At 41.3% G+C, this 27,925-nt stretch overlaps 1 protein-coding gene across 1 annotated transcript; it reads right to left on the bottom strand.

The window, feature by feature from the left end:
• Positions 1-489: 489 nt before the first annotated feature.
• Positions 490-21,590, bottom strand: LOC122681808 (dihydrodiol dehydrogenase 3-like). The gene is made up of 10 exons (XM_043884265.1): positions 21,404-21,590; positions 18,962-19,094; positions 16,905-17,072; positions 15,933-16,049; positions 13,903-13,980; positions 13,369-13,491; positions 4,762-4,871; positions 3,655-3,820; positions 3,380-3,462; positions 490-768 (listed from the first exon to the last, which is right to left on the bottom strand). Exons 2-10 carry the CDS (start codon positions 19,043-19,045, stop codon positions 726-728), a joined length of 972 nt encoding a protein of 323 aa, XP_043740200.1. The 5' UTR covers positions 19,046-19,094; positions 21,404-21,590; the 3' UTR covers positions 490-725.
• Positions 21,591-27,925: the final 6,335 nt, after the last annotated feature.

Below are 27,925 nucleotides of genomic sequence, written 5' to 3'. Positions count from 1 at the left end.
GTATGAAACTAAATTTTTATTTTATGGCAAGAAAAATTTAAATATGAGAACATTTTATCTACCTTTGCATGCACTCCTCTCCCTCACTGTGAGTTTTGTGTCTGCATGACACATGGACCAGAACCCCCACATCAGAGGGAAGATCTACATGACATTGAAGAGCCACAGTCTCCTAGCATCAGTAAGACAATTAATTCCTTAAAAGATAAATTCCTTCTTGACCTTGTAAGGGGTCACATGGCCCACCATGATGATGCATAGATCTGGATTATGTACACTGTCAATAATATGTCTTTTCACGCAGAGCCCTCTGTCTTCAAAACTTAAATCCCTGTGCCTTGATTTCTAGAGGACAGAACAGTTCTCAGGCTTTCTGAGATGCTCTACCTGGATTATAGTTCTCAAATCTGACTCGAATAAAATTTTCCATTTCTTTCTTAGATCGACTAATTCATTTTCGATAAAGGAAAAGGCATCTGAGTTATTAAATAAGTTAATTGGAGGTTATCTTTATTTTCTGTCCTTTCTCTTTTTTTTCCAAATTATTTTGTTATCATGAAAAAATAGAATTCATATTTGGAGTCTTCTTTATTTCATAAAATTTTTAAAAGATAAACAAGCTTCAAAAGTTCATACACTTCTTTTAAACATCTCCACCAAGTACAGAAATGCTCTTCACAACCCTAGAAAAGAAGTTCTGGTAGAATGCATGGTGGACAGCTCAGTCAATATTCTTCAGAATATGGATACTCAGGGTGATCAACCGCTCTGAAAGAGAAAGAGGAGGAATAATTTATTAAATCTGTCATCTTGTCATAGAGACCATTACTCTGTAGGTGCAGTCAGGATGGGTTAAAACTCTAAATCTATAAACACATCCCATCTTCTCACCCAACAAGCACACATCAGGTGTCTTCTCCATTGCACACGGCACCTGCATGTCCAGTCCCAACATTCAAGTGTAATATTCACACCACAGTGACAGGTAGTTTGACTCAGATTACAATTTATAAGAGGGCACAGACCTAGGGGTAACTGTGGAGGTCATTTCAGACACAGGTGGAACTTTTGACCCTAAGTGGTGAGAAGGATCACAGTTAAGGAATTCTTTGCTGTTTTTCATAAATCCATTCAATGGAAAAAATTTATTGAGCACCCCTCAAATACAGAGTAAATTGAAGAAATACCACATACACCTAAACAATCATACCTATAAAATAGTATTACTGCTTTCTTAATTTGTATTATATGACTGCACTCATTATTTATTAATTAACATTACTGCTGTTTTCCTTCCTTATATTCTGATTTTTTTTCTAAATTTGTTCTTTCAACTCAATTCATTAAAGAATGCCTCCTGAGCCATTCCATGTGCCAGAAGCTGTGCTATCGAGATAAACCTACAAGGATGAGTAAGTCTAGGCATTCACAGCTTAATGAGGGAGAGCACAGAATATACATAAAGCTTTTGAGGACAGAAAAGTAACTTGCTGTCTTTTCTCATTTTTCATCATGTCTTTTTTCAGAATCATAATATACATATACATAAGTATGCATGCATGCTAAGTGGCTCAGTTGTGTCCAACTCTTAGTGACCCTGTGGACTATAGCCCACCAGGCTTCTCTGTCCATGAGATTCTCCAGGCAAGAATACTGGAGTGAGTTGCCTGCATTCCTCCAGAGGATCTTCCCACCCAGAGATCAGACCTGCATCTCTTTCGTCTCCTGCATTGACAGGCGGGTTTTACCTCTACCGCCCCCCAGGAAGCCCAAATGTACGTGCTGTGTGCTGTCGCTTCAGTCGTGTCTGACTCTTTGCAGCTCCATGGACTGTAGCCCACCAGGTTCCTCGGTCCACGGGATTCTCCAGCAAGAATACTGGAGTGGGTTACCATTCCCTTCTCCAGGGGATCTTCGCAACCCGGAGATCCAACCTGCACCTCTTAGGTCTCCTGCATTGGCAGGTGAGTTTGTCACCATTAGTGCCAACTAGGAAGCCCATATGTAAATGTACATATAAATATACATATATCTTCTGTACAAACAAGGAGGCATCCCAGTGTCTCAGTGCCTGAAATGCAGGAGACACAGGAGACATAGATTCAGTCCCCAGGTTGGGACACTCCCCTCAGGAAGGGCATGGCTACCCACTCCACGAGTCTCACCTGGAGAATACCATAGGCAGAGGAGCCTGGTGGGCTACACTCCATAGGGTTGCAAAGAGTCAGACAGAACTGAAATGACTGAACACTACAAACAAGGAGAGTTTTGAGATCTTTCATTTGAAATTAAATCTTCATTTTATCACTAATTTGTGTTCCCTTTTCTCTAAGCTCCCTCCCAACATCTCTCTGTTTGATTAGTCTTCTGTCTCTTCAGTCCTGACATTCTCCTGCAGTAATTAGGCAGCTGGAATTCCACAGTAATAACTAAGTAAAGTCAAGGAGGTAGGAACTCCCCAGTGGATGGACCCCTGATGGACAAAGTCTACTCTGGGGTGAGTCTTGACTCAAGAAACCAGAGAGACCCAGACAATCTTACCAGGTATGTAAGGACAGAAGTCTCTCTCTGGACACTCAGTTCATGATATACTCAAAATTCATTTGGTGACATTTTAAGGATGAGGAAATGGGAGATGTAATGGGGAAAAGTCAATAAAGAGATAAATTTGGAAGAAATAGATGGTGTCTTAGTAAAGAAAAGTCCATCGGGGAGAAAATCCACCAGACACTTAGGAGAGAGAGTGGCGACAGGCTCACTGTGACTTCTCACTCTGAAGCATGTTGACCTTCATGGGCCCCTCCTCCAGAAATATCAACAATGCATTTACAGTTGTGTTAGGATAAGCAGGAGTGTAATTCAGGATGAATTCCTTATTACACAGTCATTGTGTATCATTTCCTCCCGATTCTATAAAGAATTAAAGGTGAAGCATTTGCATCAGTCCCTGAAAGAAGGTGCCTGGTGGGCTACAGTTGATGGGGTCCAAAGAGTCAGACAAGACTGAGCAACTAACACTTTCACTTTCTGAAAGAAGAATGGGCTGCAGGCACTGCACTCTCTGTGTTTCCTGGGTCTCTGGGCCCTGAGAGGAGGGACACCAGGCACAGGGATTAGGGGCAAAATGTAGTGAATTCACCACAATGTCAACACTGGGGGTTTTACTGATTGGCTGTCCTGGGCCCCGGTCACATATCTGTTGATCAGAGACATAACCCTAGAGGAAACCTCTGCTATGAGGTCTGCAGGAAACCCTTAGTTTACTCCTACACTGGAAACCAGGGCTGTCTCCCTGAAATTAAGTTTTAAGAAAGCTTATTCCTCTGCTGATCTACATGCTAGAGAAAACATATTTGTGGAACATATACAAGTCACTTACTGTTGAAAATCATAGTATCTTATATTGCTGTTGAGGCCATCAATTGCTTTCATGTCTTCCAGAGTCAGTTCAAAGTCAAACACCTGAAAAGAGGGAAGAATCACATTAATCTTTCCCCCAAGGAGCTGGCCTCCCCCTGGGGACTGGAGGACTTTCCAGCTGGATGGGGACAACAAGAGGGGAAAGGGAAGCCATGTCTGTCCTCAGTTAGACAAAGAATGCCCCTCGTGAAGGATATTCCTTAGGAGCCCCCTGCCCACAGCCCCACTCATCACCTGTATGTTCTCTTTGATCCGCTTCTTGTTGTAACTCTTGGCCAGAACCACAACCCCACGTTGTATCTGGTAGCGAAGGGCAACCAGAGCTGGCGTTTGCTTGTGCTTTTTGGCAATGGCAGAGAGAACCGGGTCCTCCAAGAGAAAGGGAAGGTTCGGGTTCACCCTGGAAGGAAATTCAGAAATGCTGAGGAGCTAAGACTAAGTACTCAGTTTATGAAGAGGCTTCCCAAACAGATCAGGTATGTCAACTCTAGACCTGTGCTTCTCAAAGTGTGGTCCATGAACCAGCATCATCAGTACCACCTGGGATCTTGTTAGAAACACAAAATTCCATGGCTTCACTGAAGACAACTGATACAGAACCTCAAATACATCACCTCCCATTCTGTGTTTACAGATCTCTGCAAGTGATTCAGATGCAAAATTGAGTTGAAACCAGGACTGCCAAAGTCATGGATTTTGTTTCTTTTTTACTTCTCTGTGGTTATTTTTCTTTTCCAATCAATCCTCAAAAGTAAAGACAACAGTATGAAAGGAGAACGTGATGGGAAAGATTGAGAAATACTTTGTTTTTCATTTTTTTCTAATTTTCACTTGTCTCAGGTGTTGATAAAAGTTGAGTAGTCTGAAAATGAAGACCGTGCATTTCGTAATTATTTACATTGTGCAATTCTTCTACAAATGTTTACAAAAGTGGTTCAACTTGTACTTATTTTTCAATAATGATAAACTTGGAAATTATGTACTATTATCCTGATTTTAGACATAAGGTGAGGGAGGCTCGTTAAGTCTATTATAGTAATGTGTCATTAGTCCATAAATAAGTAAATTATTATAAGACAAAGCTTATGTCTTAGTTATCAACTGGGGTATTATATAGAGATTTTAATGCAGACACTTGCGTTAAAATCTATATACAAGACACATGTAATGTAAGAAATCTACCTGGGTGATGAAAAGACAAAAGAGAATTTCTCCCATCTGTCTTCTCTCTCCTCTACCCTTTGAGAGTTATCTCCAAAGCACTGAGTCCAGAACAACAAAATTTTCATCAAAAAATGAGTTTTGGATAAACTCCTTATGGCCATCAATAATGTTCATTACCATTGTAAAGTTCGTTGGGCTCCCAGAGCACCATAGGCAACTAGGACAATATCGTGTGACTTGCAGAACTCCAGCAGTTTGCTCTGGTTGAGATAAGGGTGACATTCTACCTGTAGAATGCCAACAGAAAAGAGTGTCAGATTATATGAAAAGATAATACACCAGAAAAAGCTTAAAAGTAAAAATTATATATGCTAAAGAAAAACTGTGTCACATCAACTTGCAACTGGAAATATCAAGGAAAGATTTTTTTTTTTTTAATTATATTTCTGTCCCCTGAAAAGGTAAAAAATAATGACATTACTGAGAACAAGTAATTCTACGGACCAGATCTTGATTGTTGAACACCACTGAACAGACCAAGACACATGCCTAATTCCACACCTGGGACAGGAAAAGAGCTGTCTAAGCTTTGGACATCAAACTATGCCAGAAAGAAAGAAATTGCACAGTCTTATGAAGAAATGTCTGAAGGACAAAAGAACCAGTTTGATGAATTCCCATCGGTGACATTTCAGTAGATTTGAGCACCAATGGGACTCATGAGTGAAAGCAAATGTAGCACACTGAGGCAATAAAAATCCCTGAGAGAGAAAGAAAGAGCAAAAATGCTTCTTTCCACAGATGGTGATTATTACAATAAAGCTTTTCTCAAAAACTGACAGTTAATGTGAAGGAGTGCAGTCTTTTACCTAGTCTTATAAGGATAGATGTATTTTATCCTGAATAATGAGGGAATTTTACTTTTATAATAAAATGTCAGAAGATTAAAAAGAGCATTTAAATGGAAAATAATGAAAAATGTTCTAATGAAATAATTATTTCAGTTGAAAGTCCTCAATGGCTTCTCAACCATTATGTGAAAACTTGGGGGAAATCAAACTTCCCCTGATGATGGTTATCATCCAACAGATGACTAGATAATTTCAACAGGGAAAATTCACATTTCCAAATAAAATGTCCAGCTACTAATAGCTTTACCAGAAAACAAAAGTACTGTCACTCACAGTGGACAACTTGTCACCATGCACTTCCTACCCGGGTTCATTTAGGGACAAAGCATGCAACTAACATTTTCTTGTCAAAATATTTAATGTAGCAAGGAGTTCAGGTTTAACTACTAATTTACATAATCTAGGATTACAGAAACAAGTTAATTAGCATCACAACAATGATAAATACAGTGTATTTGTCAAAACCTTGCCTGGATATCTTGGTAACACAATGACTGAGTGACCGTTTTACATTAAAAGAGCTTAAGATGACTGAAAATTACATGTGAACCACAATCAGACCCAAGTCAGCAAAATATTGTTGCAGCCTGGCAGAGCAGAGACCAGAACCTGCCCCATGGCTCGAGGGTGCGGCAAACTGTGCCCTCATGATTGTGCTAGTAAGCATGCTGAATGGACTTGGGGCTGGGCATGTTCTTTGCTCTGCTTCACTGCCGGCCCCTGCGTCCACCCCTGTGGAAACAAAACAAATGTTCCTGACAACAGCAGAGCCTCAACTTTACTCCCTCTTTATGGTACGCTGATCAAACTCTCCAGTATAGCTATTTCCTAGTGATCTCATGACTTCTGCCCATAAGAGTGCGGGCTGAAAGGAGCCCTCTTGTCTTCCTGCCATGGAGAGCAGGAGGGCCCCCTGATTCCCCGTTTGCAAGTTACATGTGTCTGTCTTTTCATTACGCGCTCACCCCTGGTTCAGGTCTATCTCACCCTCTGTGCTGGACATGGCAGGTAGCCCCTGAATAGGGACCTGAAGTCAGGAAGGTTTCTCCCCAGGGAAAATACTCAAAGTGAAGACAGTGAGCTGTAGGTGAGACGCCTGGATCACGACCAGGCCCTCAAACTCTAAGGGTGGGAAGTCCCTTGTTGCCCGAGTCAGGGTGTCAGTGGGGAAGGATTTGAGTAAAGCTGAGAAACATCATCTCCAGCTTTTGAGGCACCTCCTCCAGACTGCGGGAGCACAGGTGAAAGAGGAGCCATTGACACTATTGCTAAGAGAAATGGTTAAACATAATCTTTGGTTTCTGGAAGAAGGCACTCTAGATATTGAAAATTGGGATCCAGTGGGAGAAAATTTGAAAACAGCACACAGGAGAGGGGATCACATACCCATGACTGTATTTGCCACCTGGGGGCTAGTGCAATCAGTCCTACACCCTTGACAGACTGAGAAATAATGTGAGAAGACAGTGTCCTCAAACATCTTGTTAACCCTTCCACCCCTTTGCTACCCAAGCTCAAGGACAATTTTCCACCACCGTCGCCTCCACTGTATCCAGAAATGTCTCTGGGGGATAAGCCACTGACCTGGTTTTTAGCAGGCCATGGCCTCTGCCCTTCCTATGGGTGCTTTAGACATTGAGGACCACCTTGCTTTCCTTATCAATTACAGGCCCACCCCAGTAATCCCAGTCAGGTTATTGCAACCCATGAAACTTTTGGCATCAGGTTTTAAAGGAACTAAATCTAGTGTTAGAATGAACGGGGTCAATTCTCTGTATACATACATGGAAGCTGTTAGAAATTTGCTTGCATGGGAGATGCTCTCCTTATGATGTTAAAATGCTAGCCAAAACAGCTTTACGTGGTCCCCCAAATTTACAGATTTTTGCCTCTTATGCTGAGTTGTGCCAAGAGTTAGCCTGTATTAATTTGTCCAGTAGAGGTAATCTTACTTTTTAAATGCTCGTAGACACAGGGCAATATACCAGTCCAACAGCCCAATTCACTTATGAAGGTATACTGGTGGGAGCATATGCACAGATTGCAAAATGCTGCTGAAGCAAGAGCAGACAGTATGAGAACCCAGCGAGCCTACCAGTTCATTTGTTAAAATATTACAGAGACCCAGAAAAAACTTCATTGAATTTGTAGACCGGCTCTCTTCTGCTGTCCACTGTCAAATTAATAGTCCTACAGCAGAGAACATTTTGTTAAAACAATTAGCCTATAAAAATGCCAAGGCCGCCCTTATCACTATTCATCAAAATCACAGCCTTGGCAATTTTGTTTGAGCGTGTCAAAATGTTGGTACACAGGCTCACAAACAAACCTAGCTGGCCCAAGCAATTTGTGCTGCCTTTAAAAATAATTTTAGCTCTTCCCCTGCCAAATGCCAATATGGAAAACCCGGACATATGAAAATGGCTTGCTGTTCTGGGCCCAAAACAGATGTTACAATACCTCCGCCTACTGGTGAAAATAAAACACCAGGACTGTGTCCTAGGTACCAAAAAGGCAATCATTGGGCTAATCAATGCAGATCAAAATTGTATAAGAACAGTTCCCCTTTGAAGCCCGGAAACCGCCATCAGGGTCAGCCCTGGGCCCCACAAACAGTGGGGGCATACACTGTGAGGACCTCCAGCACACCCTTCAGCCTATCTCCAGCCTCTCAGTCTCTACCAATGGAAGTGCTGGATTGGACCTCCCAACCCAAGTAACTGTTTGAATTAATGAATTTGATTCCCTCCTCACCAACCACCACCCAGTAGCAATCCCTACTGGGATCCAAGGTCCCTTTCCTCAGGGACCATAAGACTCATTCTGGGCAGAAGTGGCCTTACCCTTAAGGGCCTCCAAATTCTTCCTGGCCTTATTGAACCAGACTATTCAGGAGAAATTAAAGTAATGGCTATCTCTTTGATTCCATGTCATTCCTCAAGCTCAAGAAATTGGTCAACTCCTTCTCTTGCCTTACCATGCCCCTAACAACTATAATCCTGTCAACAGAGGAGAACAAGGATTTGGGAGCACAGGTGACCAATTAATGTGCTTTACTCAACAAATATTCTCAGATTGGCCCACATGTAAGGCTAAAATCCAAGGAAAAATGTTCTCTGAACTCTTAGATCCTGGGGCTGTAATTTCCATCATTACTTCTCCTCAATGGCCAGCTGATTGGTCCTTGACTGAGCTCCAGGAAAAGATAATCAGGCTTGGGGGAACCTCAACAATTTGCTCAGAGTGCAACAGTTCTTCCTTGCCTAGGGCCTAACAAACAACTTGCTCACTTCCAACTTTTTATTGCAGACATTCCCTGTAATTTTTGGGACAGAGATCTGCTTGCCCATTGGCACCTAGTTCTCTCCAATGAGGAAAAGGCAGATCATGTGATGGCAAGAATGGGATGCCAACCAGGAAAAGAGCTAGGAAAGAATTTATAGGGAGATCCTTCCCCTTTACCTATTCACCTGACAGAAAAGGGCTAATTGAGGGCCATTAAAGTTTCTCTGCCACCCTATGCTACACCTCTAACATGATTTACATCTAAACCTGTTTGGGTGGATCAATGCCCTCTAGTAAGAGAGAAACTTATACATTTACAAGCCTTGGTAGAAGAACAGTTTCAAGCAGGACACATAGAGGAGAATGCTAGTCCTTGGAATACTCCAGTTTTCATAGTCTATAAAAAATCAGGCAAATGGAGGCTGCTTCATGAGCTTCAAGCTATTAATGCAGTAATGCAACCCATGTGGACCTTGCAGCCTGGATTCCCATCCCCTTCAGACTTACGTCAGAATTGGCCAATTATAGTTCTGAATCTTAAAGATTGTTCTTATACAATACCCTTAGCCCCACAAGACAAAGAAAAATTTGCATTTTTGGTACCCAATATTAACCAACAAGACCCCAAGAAACAGTACCAATGAAAAATGTTGCCTCAGGGGATGATGAGTCTACAAGTCTTCTCCTGTGAGTGGAGAGTTTTGACAAACGTGATCCACTGGACAAGGGAATGGCAAACCACTTCAGTATTCTTGCCTTGAGAACTCCATGAAAAGGCAAAAAATAGGACACTGAAAGATGAACCCCCCAGGTCAATAGGTGCCCAATATGCTACTGGAGATCAGTGGAGAAATAACTCCAGAAAAATGAAAATTCAGAACCAAAGCAAAAACAACAGCCAGGTGTCGATGTGAGTGGTGATGGAAGCAAAGTCCACTGCTGTAAAGAATGATATTGCATAGGAACCTTGAATGTTAGGTCCATGAATCAAGGCACATTGGAAGTGGTCAAACAGGAGATGGCAATAGTGAACATCGACATTTTAGGAATCAACGAACTAAAATGGACTGGAATGGGTGAATTTAACTCAGATGAGCATTAATTATATCTCCTACTGTGGGCAAGAATCCCTTAGAACAAATGGAGAAGCCATCACAATCACCATAAGAGTTTGAAATGTAGTACTTGGATGCAATTTCAAAAACAACAGAATGATCTCTGTTTGTTTGCAAGGCAAACCATTCAATATCACAGTAATCCAAGTCTATGCCCTGACCAGTAATGCTGAAGAAGCTGAAGTTGAATGGTTCTATGAAGACCTACAAGACCTTTTAGAACTAACATTCAAAAAAAAAATGTCCTTTTCATTATAGGGAACTGGAATGCAAAAGTAGGAAGTCAAGAGATACCTGGAGTAACAGGCAACTTTGGCTTTGGGGTACAAAATGAATCAGGGCAAAGGCTAACAAAGTTTTGCCAAGAGAACACAATGGTCATAGCAAACACCCTCTTCCAACAACACAAGGAAAGACTCTACACATGGCCATCACCAGATGATCAATACAAAAATCAGATAGATTATATTCTTTGCAGCCAAAGGTGGAAAAATTCTATACAGTCAGCAAAAACAAGACTGGGGGCTGACTATGGCTCAGATCATGAACTCCTTATTGCCAAATTCAGACTTAAATTGAAAAAAGTAAGGAAAACCACTAGACCATTTAGGTATGACCTGTCAAATCCCTTACAATTATACAGTGGAAGTGAGATATAGATTGAAGGGATTAGATCTGATAGAGTGCCTGAAGAACTATGGACAGAGGTGTCTGACACTGTACAGGAGATAGGGAGCAAGACCATTCCCATGGAAAAGAAATGCAAAAAGGCAAAATGGTTGTCTGAGGAGGCCTTACAAATAGCTGTGAAAAGAAAAGAAGCAAAAAGCAAAGGAGAAAAGGGAAGATATACCCATTTGAATGCAGAGTTCCAAAGAATGGCAGGAGAGATGAGAAAGCCTCCCTCAGTGATCAGTGCAACGAAATATAGGAAAACCATAGAATGGGAAAGACTAGAGATCTCTTCAAGAAAATTAGAGACACCAAGGGAACATTTCATGCAAAGATAGGCTCAATAAAGACAGAAATTGCATGGACCTAACAGAAGCAGAAGATATTAAGAAGAGGTGGCAAGTATTATACCAAAAAGACCTTCACAACCCAGACAATCATGAGCCAGACATCCTGGAATGGGAAGTCAAATGGGCCTTAGGAAGTATCACTAGGAACAAAGCTAGTGGAAGTGATGGAATTCCAGTTGAGCTATTTCAAGTCCTAAAAGATGATGCTGTGAAAGTGCTGCACTCAATATGCCAGCATACTGGGAAAACTCAGCATTGACCACAAGACTGGAAAAGGTCAGTTTTCATTCCAGCCCCAAAGAAAGGCAATGTCAAAGAATGCTCAAACTACCGCACAATTGCACTCATCTCACACACTAGTAAAGTATTGCTCAAAATTCTCCAAGGCAGGCTTCAGCAGGACGTGAACCGTGAACTTCCAGATATTCAAGCTGGGTTTAGAAAAGTCAGAGGAACCAGAGATCAAACTGGCAACATCTGCTGGATCATTGAAAAAGCAAGAGAGTTCCAGAAAAACATCTACTTCTGCATTATTAACTATGCCAAAGCCTTTGACTGTGTGGATCACAACAAACTGGAAAATTCTTCAAGAAATGGGAATATGAGACCACCTTACCTGCCTCCTGAGAAATCTGTATGCAGATCAAGAAGCAACAGTTAGAACCAGATATGGAACAACAGGAAAGGAAAGTGAATCCGCTCAGTCATGTCCAACTCTTTGTGACCCCATGGACTGTGGCCTACCAGGCTCCTCTGTCCATGGGTTTTTCCAGGCAATGGTACTGGATTGGGTTGCCATTTCCTTCTCCAGGGGATCTTCCTGACCCAGGAATCGAACCCGGGTCTCCCACATTGCAGGCAGACGCTTTACCGTCTGAGCCACCAGGGAAGCATGGAACAACAGACAAGTTCCAAATGGGAAAGGAATAAGTCAAAGCTGTATGTTTTCACCTTGCTTATTTAACTTATATGCAAAGTACATCAGAGAACTGTGAAATGCCTGGATGGATGAAGCACATGCTGGAATCAAGATTGTTGGGAGAAATATCAATAGCCTCAGAAATGCAGATGACACAACCCTTAGGGCAGAAAGTGAAGATGAACTAAGAGCCTCTTGATGAAAGTGAAACAGAGTGAAAAATTTGGCTTAAAAATTCTACAGTCAAAAAATAAAAATTAAAAAAAAATTCTACAGTCATAAAATGAAGATGATGGCATCCGGTTCCATCACTTTATGACAAATAGATGGGAAGCAATGGAAACAGTGAGAGACTTTATTTATGAGGGCTCCAAAATCACTGCAGATGGTGACTGCAGCCATGAAATTAAAAGATGATTGCTCCTTGGAAGAAAAACTATGACCAATCTAGAAAGCATATTAAAAAACAGACATGTTACTTTGTTGACAAAGGACCGTCTAGTCAAAGCTATGCTTTTTCCAGTAGTCATGTATGGATGTGAGAGTTGGACCATAAAGAAAGCAGAGTGCCAAAGAATTGATGCTTTTGAACTGTGGTGTTGGGGAACTGTCTTGAGAGTCCCTTGGACTGCAAAGAGATCCAGTCAATCTTAAAGGAAATCCTTCCTGAATAATCATTGGAAGGACTGATGCTGAGGCTGACACTCCAATACTTTGGCCACCTTATGCAAAGAACTGAGTCATTGGAAAAGACCCTGATGCTGGTAGAGATTGAAAGCAGGAGGATAAGGGGACAACAGAGGATGAGATTGTTGGCTGACATCAGCGACTCGATGGACTTGAGTCTGAGTAAGCTCTGGGAGTTGGTGATGGACAGGGAGGCCTGGTGTGCTGCAGTCCATGGGGTTGCAAAGAGTCAGACATGACTAAGATGCTGAACTGAACTGATCTGAAGTCCTGAGTAACTCTTCCATCAACTGTTAGGATCAACATAAGCATTTAACTTCATGCTCTAACCTGGGTGACTTTCATAGTCTCCAGCACATTTCTCTGTACAGTGCTCCCTGTTGAAGCTGGGACAACAAGACTAAGGATTCAGGCATCTAAACCCCACACAAACCATTAACACCTGTCTCACCTGGTTTTTCTCTGTATTTACTTCCCATTCCATGTTTTCATGGTCTTCCTTCCTGTACACAGTTTCATCCAAGCACTTTCACACCTGATTTCTGGTCATGCTTTCAGCTCAGGGGAACACCTCCTTCCTCTATGTTCTGGAGGAATTTCACCTCCATTGTCTTCCCTCAGTCTCCACCACTATTGAGCAGGAAGCCATCCCCACCTTTTCCACCCAGAGTTTATCAAAGATACTGCTATAGATTCTATTCACACAGTCCAGACACAGGCTCAGCTGTGTAGGATCCTCTGTCCACAAAGGTTGGATGAACAGGAGGGGAGGACAGACAGACATCAGGCTCCAGTGCAAGGAGGAGGTTCTGAAGAGCAAGAGGGAGAGGAGCTGAGCTGCTCACCTGGTTGCAGACGGGCTTGTACTTGAGCCCCGGCTTGTTCAGGATCTTGTCCAGCTGCTTGTGGTTGAAGTTGGACACCCCGATGGACTTGGCCAGCCCTGCATCCTTACACTTCTCCAGGGCCTGGGAGGGAGGGGTGGTGAGCAGTCACTTGGAATGGGCAATATAGCAATAAGAAATGCTGGAAAATCGTTAAGAGCATCTCTGGTCAAGAACTAGCAGTGCTTATCAAGAAGATAAAGGGGAAGAAGGTCATGACACAAGAAGAAGTATCATCTCCTCCTTAGAAAACCCTGGAGAAGACAATCACATGGAAGGAAAGAGATGTCTGTCTACACTGTCCCAAATTCTCTGTTTCATTCCTCTCTGTGAACATTTCAGCAATGGTTCCCTCCTCACAACCCCAGCATCCCAGCCCTTATACTCATGAACTGCTGAGTCTGATGGTCCGCAGCCCACTCTCACAGGTGGAAGAAATGAAGGAGGTTCCCCCTCTCCTGGCCCCTCCCTTGGTTCTCTCCTCCCTGGACTCACCTCCCATGTGCGACAGAGATCCACTGAGTCAAACATCGGTCTTCCATTTTCATCTGTTGGGAAAAGTGTCTCCCCTGGCTGGAATAGAAGCAGTCATTTCAGAGATGTCACCAAATATTTCTCCACATTTAGCCAGCCTGCCAGACACATCTAGGACTAGGATGCTAAACCTCCATGAGGTTCATTTACTTTCTGCATAGTGATATTTGCAAAAATGGTTTGCAAATGGAGTTATCAGCAATGTCTTTATTTTTTTTCCATTTATTTTTATTAGTTGGAGGCTAATTACTTTACAATATTGTAATGGCTTTTGTCATACATTGACATGAATCAGCCATGGATTTACATGTGTTCCCCATCCCATTCGCCCCTCCCCCCTCCCTCTCCACCCGATCTCTCTGGGTCTTCCCAGTGCACCAGTCCCGAGCACTTGTCTCATGCATCCAACCTGGGCTGATGATCTGTTTCACCCTAGATAATATACATGTTTCGATGCTGTTCTCTCAAAACATCCCATCCTCGCCTTCTCCCACAGAGTCCAAAAGTCTGTTCTGTACATCTGTGTCTTTTTTTCTGTTTTGCATATAGGGTTATCATTACCATCTTTCTAAATTCCATATATATATATTAGTATACTGTATTGGTCTTTATCTTTCTGGCTTACTTCACTCTGTATAATGGGCTCCAGTTTCATCCATCTCATTAGAACTGATTCAAATGAATTCTTTTTAACGGCTGAGTAATATTCCATGGTGTATATGTACCACAGCTTCCTTATCAGCAATGTCTTTAGAAGGCAGTTTTCCAGTAATCTCATACATACTATATGTTTTGATAGATATAATTTTCCTACATTCTCCTGGGAACTGTCAGTGCCTTAGGTGAAATTTTTTTTGCCCCTTTTATTTTCCTCTTGCAAAATGCCTCTATCATGCAGGGAGTGACAGTAAGTTATGCCTTACTGCTGGCATAAGAATTGCAATCTTGACCTGGACTAAATATCAGAATTCCTTTTCACTCTGAACATCTGATAGCTTCAGGGCATACACATGATCCATCAAGGTTCTCTTTAGGTTGATAAGCTATGTGGAAGATGCAGACATACTCTCAAATATTCTTGACAATGAGGCTTGAACAGATCAAGGTCATTCTGCCACCCATGGAAAATGCTGAGATAAAAATAAAGCAAACCAAGAGTGATGTCATTATAAGGAATAGAAAAACAGAGACATTTCTGTCAAGTATTAGGAATCCTTAAATCTATGTAGATGGGAATTACCATCTACATAGTCCAATATCCTTTGGCAAAGGATGGCTTGAGAAGAATTCTGTATTCTAAAAATGAGTTCTGCATAATAGACGTTGTTCTTGTTGTTTTGTTTAGGCTGTGCCATGGGTTTGCTGTATCTTAGTTCCCTGAATAGGAATTGAACCCACTCTCTCAAAACACTCTTGACTCAGCACTGGAAACACACAATCCTAACCACTGGAACAACTGGAAAATTCTCCTCCACATAATACAGTGCTTAATGGCTAAGTGCAGTCTGCAAATGTCACTGTGAACACAGGCGACAGTGGAGGCCAGGTCTTCTGAGTCCTGAGATGACTGTGAGGTTTAGACCCACCCAGAAGGACACCTCCAAATCAATGAAACATGAAAGGATGAGAGATGAAATGACCTCATCCTGTTCAGTTGTGAGACCGTGTCAGTGCTCAGCACTCTGCACTGAACTCTGGATGTGAAATCCCAACTCCCAGGCCTAATCAGCGACATGCACAGAACTGGCCTATTTCTCCTTCCTCAAGATTTTGAGACAGAGTCTTAGATTATTTAATTTGTTTCTCTGGAGTCAGGTAAGAGATTCAAAGAACCTCCCCAAAAGGATGATCACAAATGATTATTTAGGGGATTCCACTCTAGTGTAATCTTTCCTTCAAACCTACTAAGAAAAATAATGTCAACCATCCATGGAAGTTATAGACTTTCTGACCCAAGAAATAGAACAGAGGTGATCACACAAATCACCTACCACCAAAGCCACTGGTTGGTGAATAATATAGAGATCGACATAGTCCAGTTGAAGATTTTTCAGTGACTTTTCCAATGCTGGTCGGACCAACTCTGGACGAAGGGAAGTGGACCAAACCTGCAGAGATTAAACAAAGGAAGCTGTGGGAAATGAATGCTTCATGTAATTTTGTTTGACTTGTTTTACTTAATAACTAGATATTATTATTGGTTGGAAAGAGATGACCATGGGAAAAAAGTTCCATTTCTTCTTGAGTTCCATTCTTTTTCTAACCTACCATGTAAACTTCATTATTTGATTCAACTTGTCATCCGTACATCTTTCACAATGGAATGAAATGAACAAAGATATAAATAACTTTATCAATAATTACCATAACCCATCAACTGAACAATGCTTGATAGAGTATAAAAGCAGAAGCTCAGTCTAATTTGACCAAACAATCCATCTTCTCAAAATGAATTACTATCTTGTTTACATAACTGTAGGGAAAAATGCTTTGAACACTTTAACATGAGCAGAACATAATTCAAGACACTTTGGCTAGATCTTGTATAATACACAAAGTGTCTCTCCCAATGCTCTCTTACTCTTAGAGCTGAGAACTGAGATTTAGAATGTGAATAAATTTGAGAAACTCACCCAGATGATAAGAAAAGCTATAATCTGCTCCCAGGTCTGCCTGATTTATTAACCCATAATAAATTACACTGCTCTAGCCTGGGCTCAAAGAAATAAAGTGACTTTCATGTAAAATTAAAATTTGAGCACACCATCATGATAAAGCTATAGTTATACTCTTTTGGGAGGGGAAGGCACAGTGAGGGAAAAAGGGTACTAGATTTAAGATACAAGTAAGTGTGAAAACAGTGGTACCAATAAGCACCTTCACCAAACTACTGATTCTATTACCAAATTGTCGTCTGCCCCAGTCACTTGCACACACGTGCACACACACAACACACATAGCACCTTTGAAGTGTAGAATATGTCTTCTCTTTTCACGGTGCCATCAGCAATCTTACTTCGAATGGCCTGGCCAACCTGCTCTTCATTTTGGTATGCATGAGCACTGTCAATATGCCGGAACCCAGCCTCTATAGCAAATTTGGTGACCTCCACAGCTTCACTCTTAGGAACCTACATAAGCAACAAAAATAGTAATTGAATATCCAAATGATTAAGAGATTGCTAAAGCACAAGCTTGATCTTATCAAGAACCGACAGTTCTTCATGCATTTGATTCATTCTGCACGTGTGGTAATGAACCCATGACAGTTTCCCTGAATGTTCCTGGTCAATGATTAAATGGACACCCAAGAACCCTTCAACCCCAGGCTATCACTGGTTGATCACAGGCATTAGAGGACCCAAATACCCTCTAGGTTCAGTGATCTGGTGGAAAAACTCAAAGGACTCAGAATAAAATTGTAGTCATGGATATGATTTATACAGGGAGATGTTTGAAGCAAAATCAATAAAAGTACAAGGGGATGGTAAATGCATCAAGAAACCAGGTGAAAGCTTCTAAGACCTCTGTCTACCAGTGTAACTACACAGAAAACACCAAATAAAAGCTGTATCTATTCAGGTGTACAAAGTGATGTTCTCATACAACTATCCATTGTTAACGATTACCACATTCAAGCTAGTTAGCAGATTCATCTTCTCACATAGCTAATTTTTGGGGTGTTTTCATGAGAATAATTAATATCTATTAACTATAGTCACCATACTGTACATCAGGTCTCCAGACATTCATCTCATTACAGAAACTCTGGACCTTTGACCAATATCTTTCCATTTTTCTTAACCTTGTCCCCAGCTTCTGTTCACCATTCCTCTACACTCAGCTTCTATGAGTTCACTTTTTCAGATTCTACCTATGAAGAGAACATGCAGTATTTGTCTTCCTATTTCTGGCTTATTTCACTTAGCTTAATGTTCTTCAGGTTCATCAGTGTGGTTGCAAATGGTCGGATTAACTTCCCTTTTCAAGCTGAATAGTATTTCAATATGTTTCTGCAATCCAGGATCTTTCATGTTTCAAGGAGGTAGATGCTTGGTCCAAGTTCCCCCTGTTGGATCTAGTCTTGGTTTCCTTATGATCACGTGCCTTGTGGGGTGTACTGAGGAATGAACCAGTGAGCTCAGTACTAGCCTGGACCCTTCCCTCCGCTCATCACATTTTGCAAAGTGAACAATCCCCATCTTTTATCTGCAAAATATCTTCTGTTCTATAAATTAGAAAAATGAGATTCAAAGTTTGAAGAACCGTCCATTGTCACAACTACATACTCTAAAGGCAAGATGGACAGCAAAGTTTCTGGCTTCCAGTCTAGAGACTTGTCCACTAGTCCCTCTTATGCCCAAGGACTGAAAACTATACTTTAATAAAAAGCACTACAAAATCCAAGGATACAGTACAAAGCCTGTCCTGTAAGATTGTAGCTTATTCCCTCAAATGACGGTATAGTTCCCATCAGAAAAAGTTTCCAAGCAGAAGCAGAAGTACAAGGCCAAACACAGGTGGAGTGTGTTTTGCCTGGCACTGAGCAGGTATACCACAGGAGAAAAGCAGTTTTCTCCCACTAGATTTAAGTCACCTCACCTTCAGGCCCTCCCACCTCAATTATTTCACTGGGTCATGTCTTTCTGGAAGGAGGAAAGAGTCCTGAAATGAAATATACAGAAAACACCACCATTGCAATTGCCCTCAAAGCCAAGCTGCTGACAGTCAGTGATCTTGATATCTGAGTCTCACCCTTCTGCCAAGCTGGGAAAGAGATAGAAACTGGAGGGGAACACCTGCATAGTAATCTACAGGTGAGCACAGCCTCAGACCCTGATGCAGACTGAAGACTGGATGCTCTCTACCTTTTCACAGGGCATGGTTCTAGCCTGGTTAGTGGAACCACATGATCCTCCCAGAGTCAACCAGAAACTCAATGCTTAAGAACCTTAACCTCCTTCCACTCATGTTGCATCCACTTACTATTTATATCTCAACCCCAAACCACTACACTTACCTCTGGAGGTGCACCGGTGCCAAATCCCAGGGCAGGAATGAAGTGGCCGTCATTAAGCTTCACTCTCTGACTTTTGGGATCCATAGTCTGTTTCGCTCCTCCGACTAAGCAGACTCCGCTTTTTCTCTTTTGCCTTCACAGGTTATAAATGCCAGTGAGGTAATGCCCTAGCTGCACTCTCCAATGTTAGCAGATACATTGTAGGAGAGGTAAGGTGAAACCAGTACACCAGGCATAAGAAGAGGATTGAAGTCAATTAACTTGTTTGCATTTTTATCAGTGTAATCATTAATTACACTGATTAAATCATTGACCTGAGGTTAAATCATTAACCACAGATATGCAGATGATACCACCCTTATGGCAGAAAGCGAAGAAGAGATAAAGAACCTCTTGATGAAAGTGAAACAGGAGAGTGAAAAAGTTGGCTTAAAACTCAACATGCAGAAAACTAAGATCATGGCATCTGGTCCCATCAATTCATGGCAAATAGATGGGAAAACAGCAGAAACAGTGACAGATTTTATTTTCTTTGGCTCCAAAATCATTGCAGATGGTGACTGCAGCCATGAAATTAAAAGATGATTGCTCCTTGGAAGGAAAGTTATGACCAACCTAGACAGCATATTAAAAAGCAGAGACATTTTGCCAACAAAGTTCCGTCTAGTCAAAGCTATGGTTTTTCCAGTAGTCATGTATGGATGTGAGAGTTGGACTATAAGGAAAGTTGGGTGCCAAAGAATTGATGCTTTTGAATTGTGGTGTTGGAGAAGACTCTTGAGGGTTGCTTGGACTGCAAGATCAGACCAGTCCATCCTAAAGGAAATCAGTTCTGAATATTCATTGGAAAAACTGATCTAAAGCTGAAGCTCCAATCCTTCGGCTACCTGATGGGAAGAACTGACTCATTTGAAAAGACCCTGATTCTAGGAAAGACTCAAGGCAGGAGGAGAAGGGGATGACAGAGAATGAGATGGTTGGATGGCATCACTGACTCAATGGACATGAGTTTGAGTAAACTCCAGGAGTTGGCGATGGACAGGGAGGCCTGGCATGCTGCAGTCCATGGGGTTGCAAAAAGTCGGACACGACTGAGCAACTGAACTGAACTGAATCATATAATGATGAGATTGACTGAACAATTATTGACCATATGTTAGACTAGAAACCTCCACATATTTTTTTTTTTTCATTATCTAATATGAAGCTTGTGGTGTGTTTAGTCGCTCAGTCATGTACTACTCTTTCGACCCCATGGACTGTATTCCACCAGGCTCCTAGTCCATGGAATTCTCTAGGCAAGAAAACTGGAGTGGATTGCCATGTCCTCTCTCCAGGGGATCTTTCCAACCCAGGGAATGAACCCAGGTCTCTCACATTGCAGGCAGATTCTTTATCCTCTGAGGCACCAGGGAAGTCCATATGTTAGACTAGAAACTTCCACACAATTTTTTTTTCATTTTTCTAATATGAAGTTTGATTTTGATCCAACATCAGTTGAAATAATTAACTATCTTACAATATACACATACACACATATAGTGAAGTGAAACTCGCTCAGTGGTGTCCGACTCTTTGCGACCCCATGGACTATACAGGACTATGTAGGACTATATAGTCCATGGAATTCTCCAGGCCAGAACACTAGAGTGGGTAGCCTTTCCCTTCTCCAGAGGATCTTCTTAACTCAGGGATCAAACCCAGGTCTCCCACATTGCAGGCAGATTGTTTACCCACTGAGCCATCAGGGAAGCCACTGATACACATACACACATATAGAGAATCACAGAATTTAAGGGAGTGATTAATAAGCATTTTTCAAAATATTATTCCTTAATAAAGAACACTTCAAATGAAAATAAATTTGCCTTTTACTTTTCTCACCACCATAATTACATTGCTATCCAGACCTGACAGTAGTAATATCCTGAAAAGAATACCAAAACCACACATTCTAACAAAGTGTTTTTTGGAGATTAATTATTAATAGTTTCTGGATCCCATGTGCAGTGTGCAAACAGACCCTTACAGAGGTTAATCCTTGGACTTAGTTATATAACTTTTTAGAAAGATATCATAATGGAAATAATAACGGTTTTATTTACTTTACTATCTTGCTCAATGGTTACTCATAAAAGGAGAATCTGTACACAAGTTAACTTGTTACAAATATGGGAACAGTCAGAGAAATTTAGATGTATTGATACAATGGGATGTTGTGAAGCCAAATAAAATTTAACACATGGAGTGAGTCAGCAAAAAGGTGAGCTAGAAGTATGGAATTCTCCTTTAGAAATGTGAGAAAACAATCGGAAACCAGATAAAAAACCTCACAGGAACTCTGGAAACAAACAAAATCTACAGGAATACATTAAACACACTATCAGAAAAATTTCAGAAGAGAGCGGAAGGTCATTTCATCATATTTTTACTCCCACTTACCACTTCCCTCACTTGTACACTGCAGTCTTGATCTGTAAAGGGTGGCAGTTCAGTTCCCAGTTGCTTCCAGCAAACCAGATTGATCACAAAAACCTTAATGCAATGTTCCGACCTATTTGGGTGTTGCCTGAGACTGGTGTCTGTTTTTCATAAACCTAAGCTTAAACTAAAGAGCAGCTGGAGTGGCTTATTACTGTTGCAGGGAGACTATATATATACATGGGGCCACGGACAAGGAATTAAGGGTGGAGACAGACTAGAGCATATAAAACCTTGAGTAGAACCAGGGTGTGGATTTAGGGGACAGAGGGCATTCAAAAACAGCCATGTATTCAGGAGAATCAAGGAGGCACACCAACTCCAGGCAAGATGCTGACTCAGAAATGAACTCAGTGCCCATAGCTTAACTATTGGGCAAATCCCAGGACTAAAGCATGCCAAGTTAACTAGAGAAGGCCAGTCAGGACATGGCACAAATCTACAGAGTGGATATTTTGTGCTTGTTTCAAGTGCTCAGTTGTGAACACACTCACACACCATACACATAAAAATCAATATGCATCAAAGACTTACACATACAAGATACAGATATGGAACTCTTAGAAGAGAAACTAGAGGGAAAAATTCATGGCATTAGATTTGGATATGTCACCAATATATGATGGCATCCATAAGTGATGGCATCCAGTCCCATCACTTCATGGCAAATAGATGGGAAAGCGATGGAAATAGTGACAGACTTTATATTCTTGGGCTCCAAAACCCTGCAGATGGTGGCTGCAACCATGAACTAAAAGATGCTTGCTCCTTGGAAAAAAAGCTAGGACCAAACTCGACAGCATATTAAAAAGCAGAGACATTACTTGTTGACAAAGTTTCATCTAGTCAAAGCTATGTTTTTTCCAGTAGTCATGCGTGGATGTGAGAGTTGGACTATAAAGCTGAGCTCCGAAGAACTGATGCTTTTGAACTACTGTGTTGGAGAAGACTCTTGAGAGTCCCTTGAACTGCAAGGAGATCAAACCAGTCCATCCTAAAGGAAATCAGTCCTGACTATTCATTGGAAGGACTGATGTTGAAGCTGAAGCTCTGACACTTTGGCCACCTGATGAGAAGATCTGACTCATTGGAAAGGACCCTGATTCTGAGAAAGATTGAAGGCAGGAGGAGAAGGGGATGACAGAGGATGAGATAGTTGGATGGCATCATGGACTCGGTGGACATGAGTTAGAGCAGGCTCTGGGAGTCGGTGATGGACAGCAAAGCCTGGTGTGCTGCAGTCTGTGGGGTTGCAAAGAGTTGGACACAACAGAATGACTGAATTTCACTGAACTGATGTCACCAAAGCACACAGGAAACAGAAGAAAAATAGATAATCAGTTTTCATCAAAATTAGAAATGTTTTTACATCAAAGGAAACTATTAATGCAAAGGGTGTGAAAAGTCAATCCACAGAAAGGGAAAAAAAACTTTGCAAATTACATTTCTGATAAAGCTGAATGGAATGGAAAGTCCTGGAAACACCCTAAACTTTATCTCATATTGGTTGGCTCAATTGCTGAGCTTCCCTTGTAGCTCAGATGGTAAAGAATCTGCCTGCAATGCAGGAGACCAGGGTTCAATCCCTGGGGTGGGAAGATTCCTGGAGAAGGAAATGGCAACCCACTCCAGTATTCTTGCCTGGAGAATCCCATGAACAGAGAAGCTTTGCAGGGTACACTCCATGGAGTCACAAGAGTATGATATGGCTTACTGACTAAACCACCACTTGGTGACCATCACACTTTAATGCTTAATATGTTCATAATCAATCTTTTGATTATCCCTTCCTACTGAAACAAACTGTAAAGTTTTTGTATTTCCTCACACTTTCTGAGTTTGTCATGACTACCACCATTTCTCTTCCCTACTGAATTAAAAGCATTTTCTAAGAGCATTTGGATTTACACATTGAACTAGTTCTACTGTTTCCCAGCTGGCAGACATGGACATGGTAGAAATTGTCACAGCCTCTATGTGAAGAGTCAACACTCAGGAAATGAAACACATTGTTCCACACACATCACACCAAGCACTCTGATATATTCTCTCCTCACCCTCTAGTTGTCACCTCTGTTCTTCTTCTGTTTCTGTTTGACTCCAGTTTTCTACACAGTGCATCCCAAATCATAGTAACTGTGTGGACAGGAGGATGGTAAGCTCCAGATGACAGTGGCCCAGGTGCTTTGGCACGTACCCCCATTCCTGCTTCGGTTCCCTCCCCTCCACATCTCAGAACCACCACCTGTTCTTCTTCCTCCCTATTCTTGCACTTCTAGGATCTCAGAGTTTGAGGGAATTTGAAGACCAGTCACAGTCACGAATAAGTGTGATCAGATATCAACAGGAATAAAATGTTACATCAATAAATATCACCTTTGTTATAGAAGGAGTTGATAATAATGTACAAGAAATGCTCAGATTCTCAAACAAGCGTTCAAAGAGCTCCTCTTAGATAATCTGTATTTCAACATCTCCTGGGTTTTCATCCAATCCATCTTCAATGAGAACAGTCTTCATGTCCTGAAGCAAGTACATCTATTGTTCTTGATCTGGTAACTAAAAAAGTTTTCCAAAATAGTGTTCATGATTTCCACCCACAAATTCAGATGAATAAGAAGAAAACAGAGTTCTTTGTCTTTCTTGGAATTGATTTTATTTGGGCTGTTTTGAAATTGATCTTTCTCAGAAAAAAGTAACTGAAGAACATGCTGTGTTCTAGATAAAGAACCAAGATTAGGGGGTGCCCTGATCATCCAGCACTAGCTCTGAAACCTTGTTCCAGCTTCTGTGTCCTTGTCCTTTGAAGTAAAATGCTGACTCAGGAATTAATGATTGAGAAATGTGAAGATGTAGAAACAAAGAATAGCTGTAGGACTAGGGAACTGGTAACAAGTTAGACTACAAGTCTCCCACACTACAGAATCAGGGGACTCACAGTTCCCTGATAGATACAGACAAAGGCCTGACACACATTCCTAAACTGTTTTTACAGGAAGCAGACCCCCTCCAGATGAGAATTGCTGAGGTCAAGCAAATAGACCTTAGACTGGCTGAAACCAGGAGGCTGATAATGCTTGAAACTTCACCTTGATGCCAACCAGTCCAAGGACTGTGCTTGAGCTGGTCATGCCCTGATCCTTAAACAGCATGAAACTCCTCACTAACTACTCCATAGTGGGTCACACTGTCCTGAGGGAATTAGCCCACTGTGGTAATTTGCCTGGTAAAGCAATTATCCTTCAATTATCAGCACAGTTATGCATATATTCCCTCCCTTTTGAGTCTCTCTCCCACCTTCTCCCCCCACCACCCACCCCTCTAGGTTATCACAGAGCACAGAGCTGAGCTCCCTGTGCTACACAGCAGCTTCCCACTAGCTATCTATTTTACACATGTATAATAGATAGTGTATATATGTCAATGCTTCCTCCTCAACTCCTCCCAAACTTTTGAAATTGCTTCCAATCAAGACTGTGTTCCTCATCTCTAAAAGATCTTTAGTTCTCCCTTTTGGGGAAGAACCCTGACCTCTTGGATATAAGCACGTCTAAGGTACATAACCCTTCTAGTGGGATCCCAGTGAGACAGCTCATTCCTTATTCACCTACCAGCAAACACCATATTTACTGTCACATGTACACAGACTCGACTTTGGGCAAACTAATAGAAAGCTGATTTTGCAACACTTGTTGGGTTCCAAGTCAAAGACACAAAGCCTGCACCTATTAAGCAAAGCACACTCACCCACCCTCTACAGCCCAAAACTATAGTAACATTTTCTTATTTGATAAGATTTGAACTCATATCAGTTCAGGTCAGTTCAGTTCAGTCACCCAGTCGTGTCCGACTCTTTGTGACCCCATGGACTGCAGCATGCCAGGTCTCCCTGTCCATCACCAACTCCTGGAGTTTAATCAAACTCATGTCCAGTGAGTTGGTGATGCCATCCAACCATCTCATCCTCTGTCGTCCCCTTCTCCTCCTGCCTTCAATCTTCCCCAGCATCAGAGTCTTTTCAAATGAGTCAGCTCTTCTCATCAGGTGGCCAAAAGATTGGAGTTTCAGCTTCAACATCAGTCCTTCCAATGAACACCCAGGACTGATCTCCTTTAGGATGGACTGGTTAGATCTCCTTGCTGTCCAAGGGACTCTCAAGAGTCTACTCCAACACCACAGCTCAAAAGCATCAATTCTTTGGCACTCAGCTTTCTTTATAATCCACCTCTCACATCCATACATGATTACTGGAAAAACCATAGTCTTGACTAGACAGACTTTTATTGGCAAAGTAATGACCCTGCTTTTTAACATGCTGTCTAGGCTGGTCATAACTTTCCTGCCAAGGAGTAAGCATCCTTTAATTTCATGGCTGCAGTCACCATCTGCAGTGATTTTGGAGCCCCCCAAAATAAAGTCTACCACTGTTTCCACTGTTTCCCCATATAATTGCCATGATGTGATGGGAGCAGATGACATGATCTTAGTTTTCTGAATGTTGAGCTTTAAGCCAACTTTTTCACTCTCCTGTTTCACTTTCCTCAAGAGGTTCTTTAGTTCCTCTTCACTTTCTGCCATAAGGGTGGTGTCATCTGCATATCTGAGGTTATTGATATTTCTCCTGGCAATCTTGATTCCAACTTGTGCTTCATCCAGCCCAGCATTTCTCATGATGTACTCTGCATATAATTTAAATAAGCAGGGTGACAATATACAGCCCTGACATACTCCTCCTATTTGGAACCAGTCTGTTTTTCCATGTCTGGTTCTGACTGTTGCTTCAGAAGGAACAGTCAGAACTGGAACACATATCAACCCATGAATATTCAGTGGGTGGAGTAACAGGAGAAAAACCTAGGGTCTAGAGATCCTGGATCAATGACAATATGCCCTCAGCATCCTTCCCTTTCTCAAGAGAGAGACGTTTTCTTTACCTTACTGCACAGAAAACATGCCCTCCATGTCTCTGCAAGGAGCCACTGTCTCTGTGTTGCAAGGGTGTTTACTATATGTTGTGTGGGATGAAGGGTGGTTGGAACCTCTGCCTAACAGATGCACTAAAATGGGAGAGCTTGTGCAGAATTATCTGCAACAGACACTTACCCATTTCTAACAGCTAAGTACTCCTGATATCATTCAGTCTGCTTCTCCACTAGACTATCAACTCAAGAATTTATCTTAATATTATCTATTTTATTTATTGATAAAATAATGTCTTACTAAAAATTTTCAATAGTTTTGTTGAATAAATCAATGAATAAAAAACAAAACATATAAGAACTAGTCAAAATGTTTAGCATAAAGAATAATGTATGTGTAAGCATTTATGTGTACATATATGTGTGTGTGTGTGTGTGTGTGTGCACGCACTAAATTTTTTCAATCACATCCATCTTTGTGCGACCCTATGGGCTATAGACCTCCAGGCTTCTCTCTTTGTATGATTCTCCAGGTAAGAATACTGGAGTGTGTTGCCATTTACATATATATATATACATACACACACATATACTGATCATTTTCCTATACAGAAGAAATTAACATTACATTGTAAACCAACTATACCTCAAAAAAAATTTAAATATAGACATTCTAACCATTTTTAAAAATTAAATAAATTGAAAAGATGCACTGCTTTATAACACACATGCATGCTCAGTGGCAAAGTCAAGTCTGACTCTTGCAACTCCATGGACTGGAGCGTACCAGGCTCCTCTGTCCATGGGGTTTCCCAGGCAAGAATACTGGAGTGGGTTTCCACTTCCTTCTCCAGGGGATCGTCCCAATCTAGGGATCAAACCTGAGTCTCTTGCATTGGTACGCTGATTCTTTACCACTGAGCCATGTGGGAAGCACTTTAAGAAGCAAAATATAATATTGGAAAGTTTTTAGTTCATTTTTTATTGAAGCATAGTTGAATTACAATGTTGTGCCAATTACTGCCTATAGCAAAGTGACTCATTTACACACACACACACACACACACACATACGTATATACACATTCTTTTTCATATTCTTTTCCATTATGGTTTATCATAGGATATAGAATATAGTTCCCTGTGCTGTAAGTTGGTATTTGTGCTAATCCAATCCATGTGTAAGAGTTTGCATCTGCTAACCCCAACCTCCCAATCAAGCCCTCTCCCAACCCCTTCCCCTTTAGCAAACATTAGATAACACTCAACAGATTACAAAAGTACTTATGCTAAGTAAAAAAAAAAAAAAAGGTATAAAACCTGTATATTGAAGATTATTTCAAATTGTAAATAAACAGGCACACACTTTTGTACAGGAGAGTCATGAAAGTATGAAATTAAATTTATATTTTATGGCAAGAAAAATTTAAATATAAAAAAATTTTCTCTGCCCTTTGCACTCTTCTCTCCTCACTGTGAGTTGTGTTTCTGCATTATGCATGGACCAGACCTCCCACATCAGCAGGAACACCTGCTCAACCAGGAAAAGCAACATTCTCCCAGCA

The sequence above is a fragment of the Cervus elaphus genome, chromosome 23 (assembly GCF_910594005.1).
Source record: "Cervus elaphus chromosome 23, mCerEla1.1, whole genome shotgun sequence".
Lineage (NCBI taxonomy): Eukaryota > Metazoa > Chordata > Mammalia > Artiodactyla > Cervidae > Cervus > Cervus elaphus.
Note: the sequence above shows the minus strand (reverse complement) of the source record. Positions and strands in the feature narration are given on the sequence as shown.

Bases quoted from the DNA above. Each gene is read 5' to 3' on its own strand.
- LOC122681808 (XM_043884265.1), bottom strand. From the start codon at position 19,045: ATGGATCCCAAAAGTCAGAGAGTGAAGCTTAATGACGGCCACTTCATT. The intron at 4,872-13,368 runs GTGAGCAGCTCA...GGCATTCTACAG, and splicing joins ACAAGCCCGTCTGCAACCAG to GTAGAATGTCACCCTTATCT. The intron at 3,463-3,654 runs GTGATGAGTGGG...CCCTCTTTTCAG, and splicing joins GGATCAAAGAGAACATACAG to GTGTTTGACTTTGAACTGAC.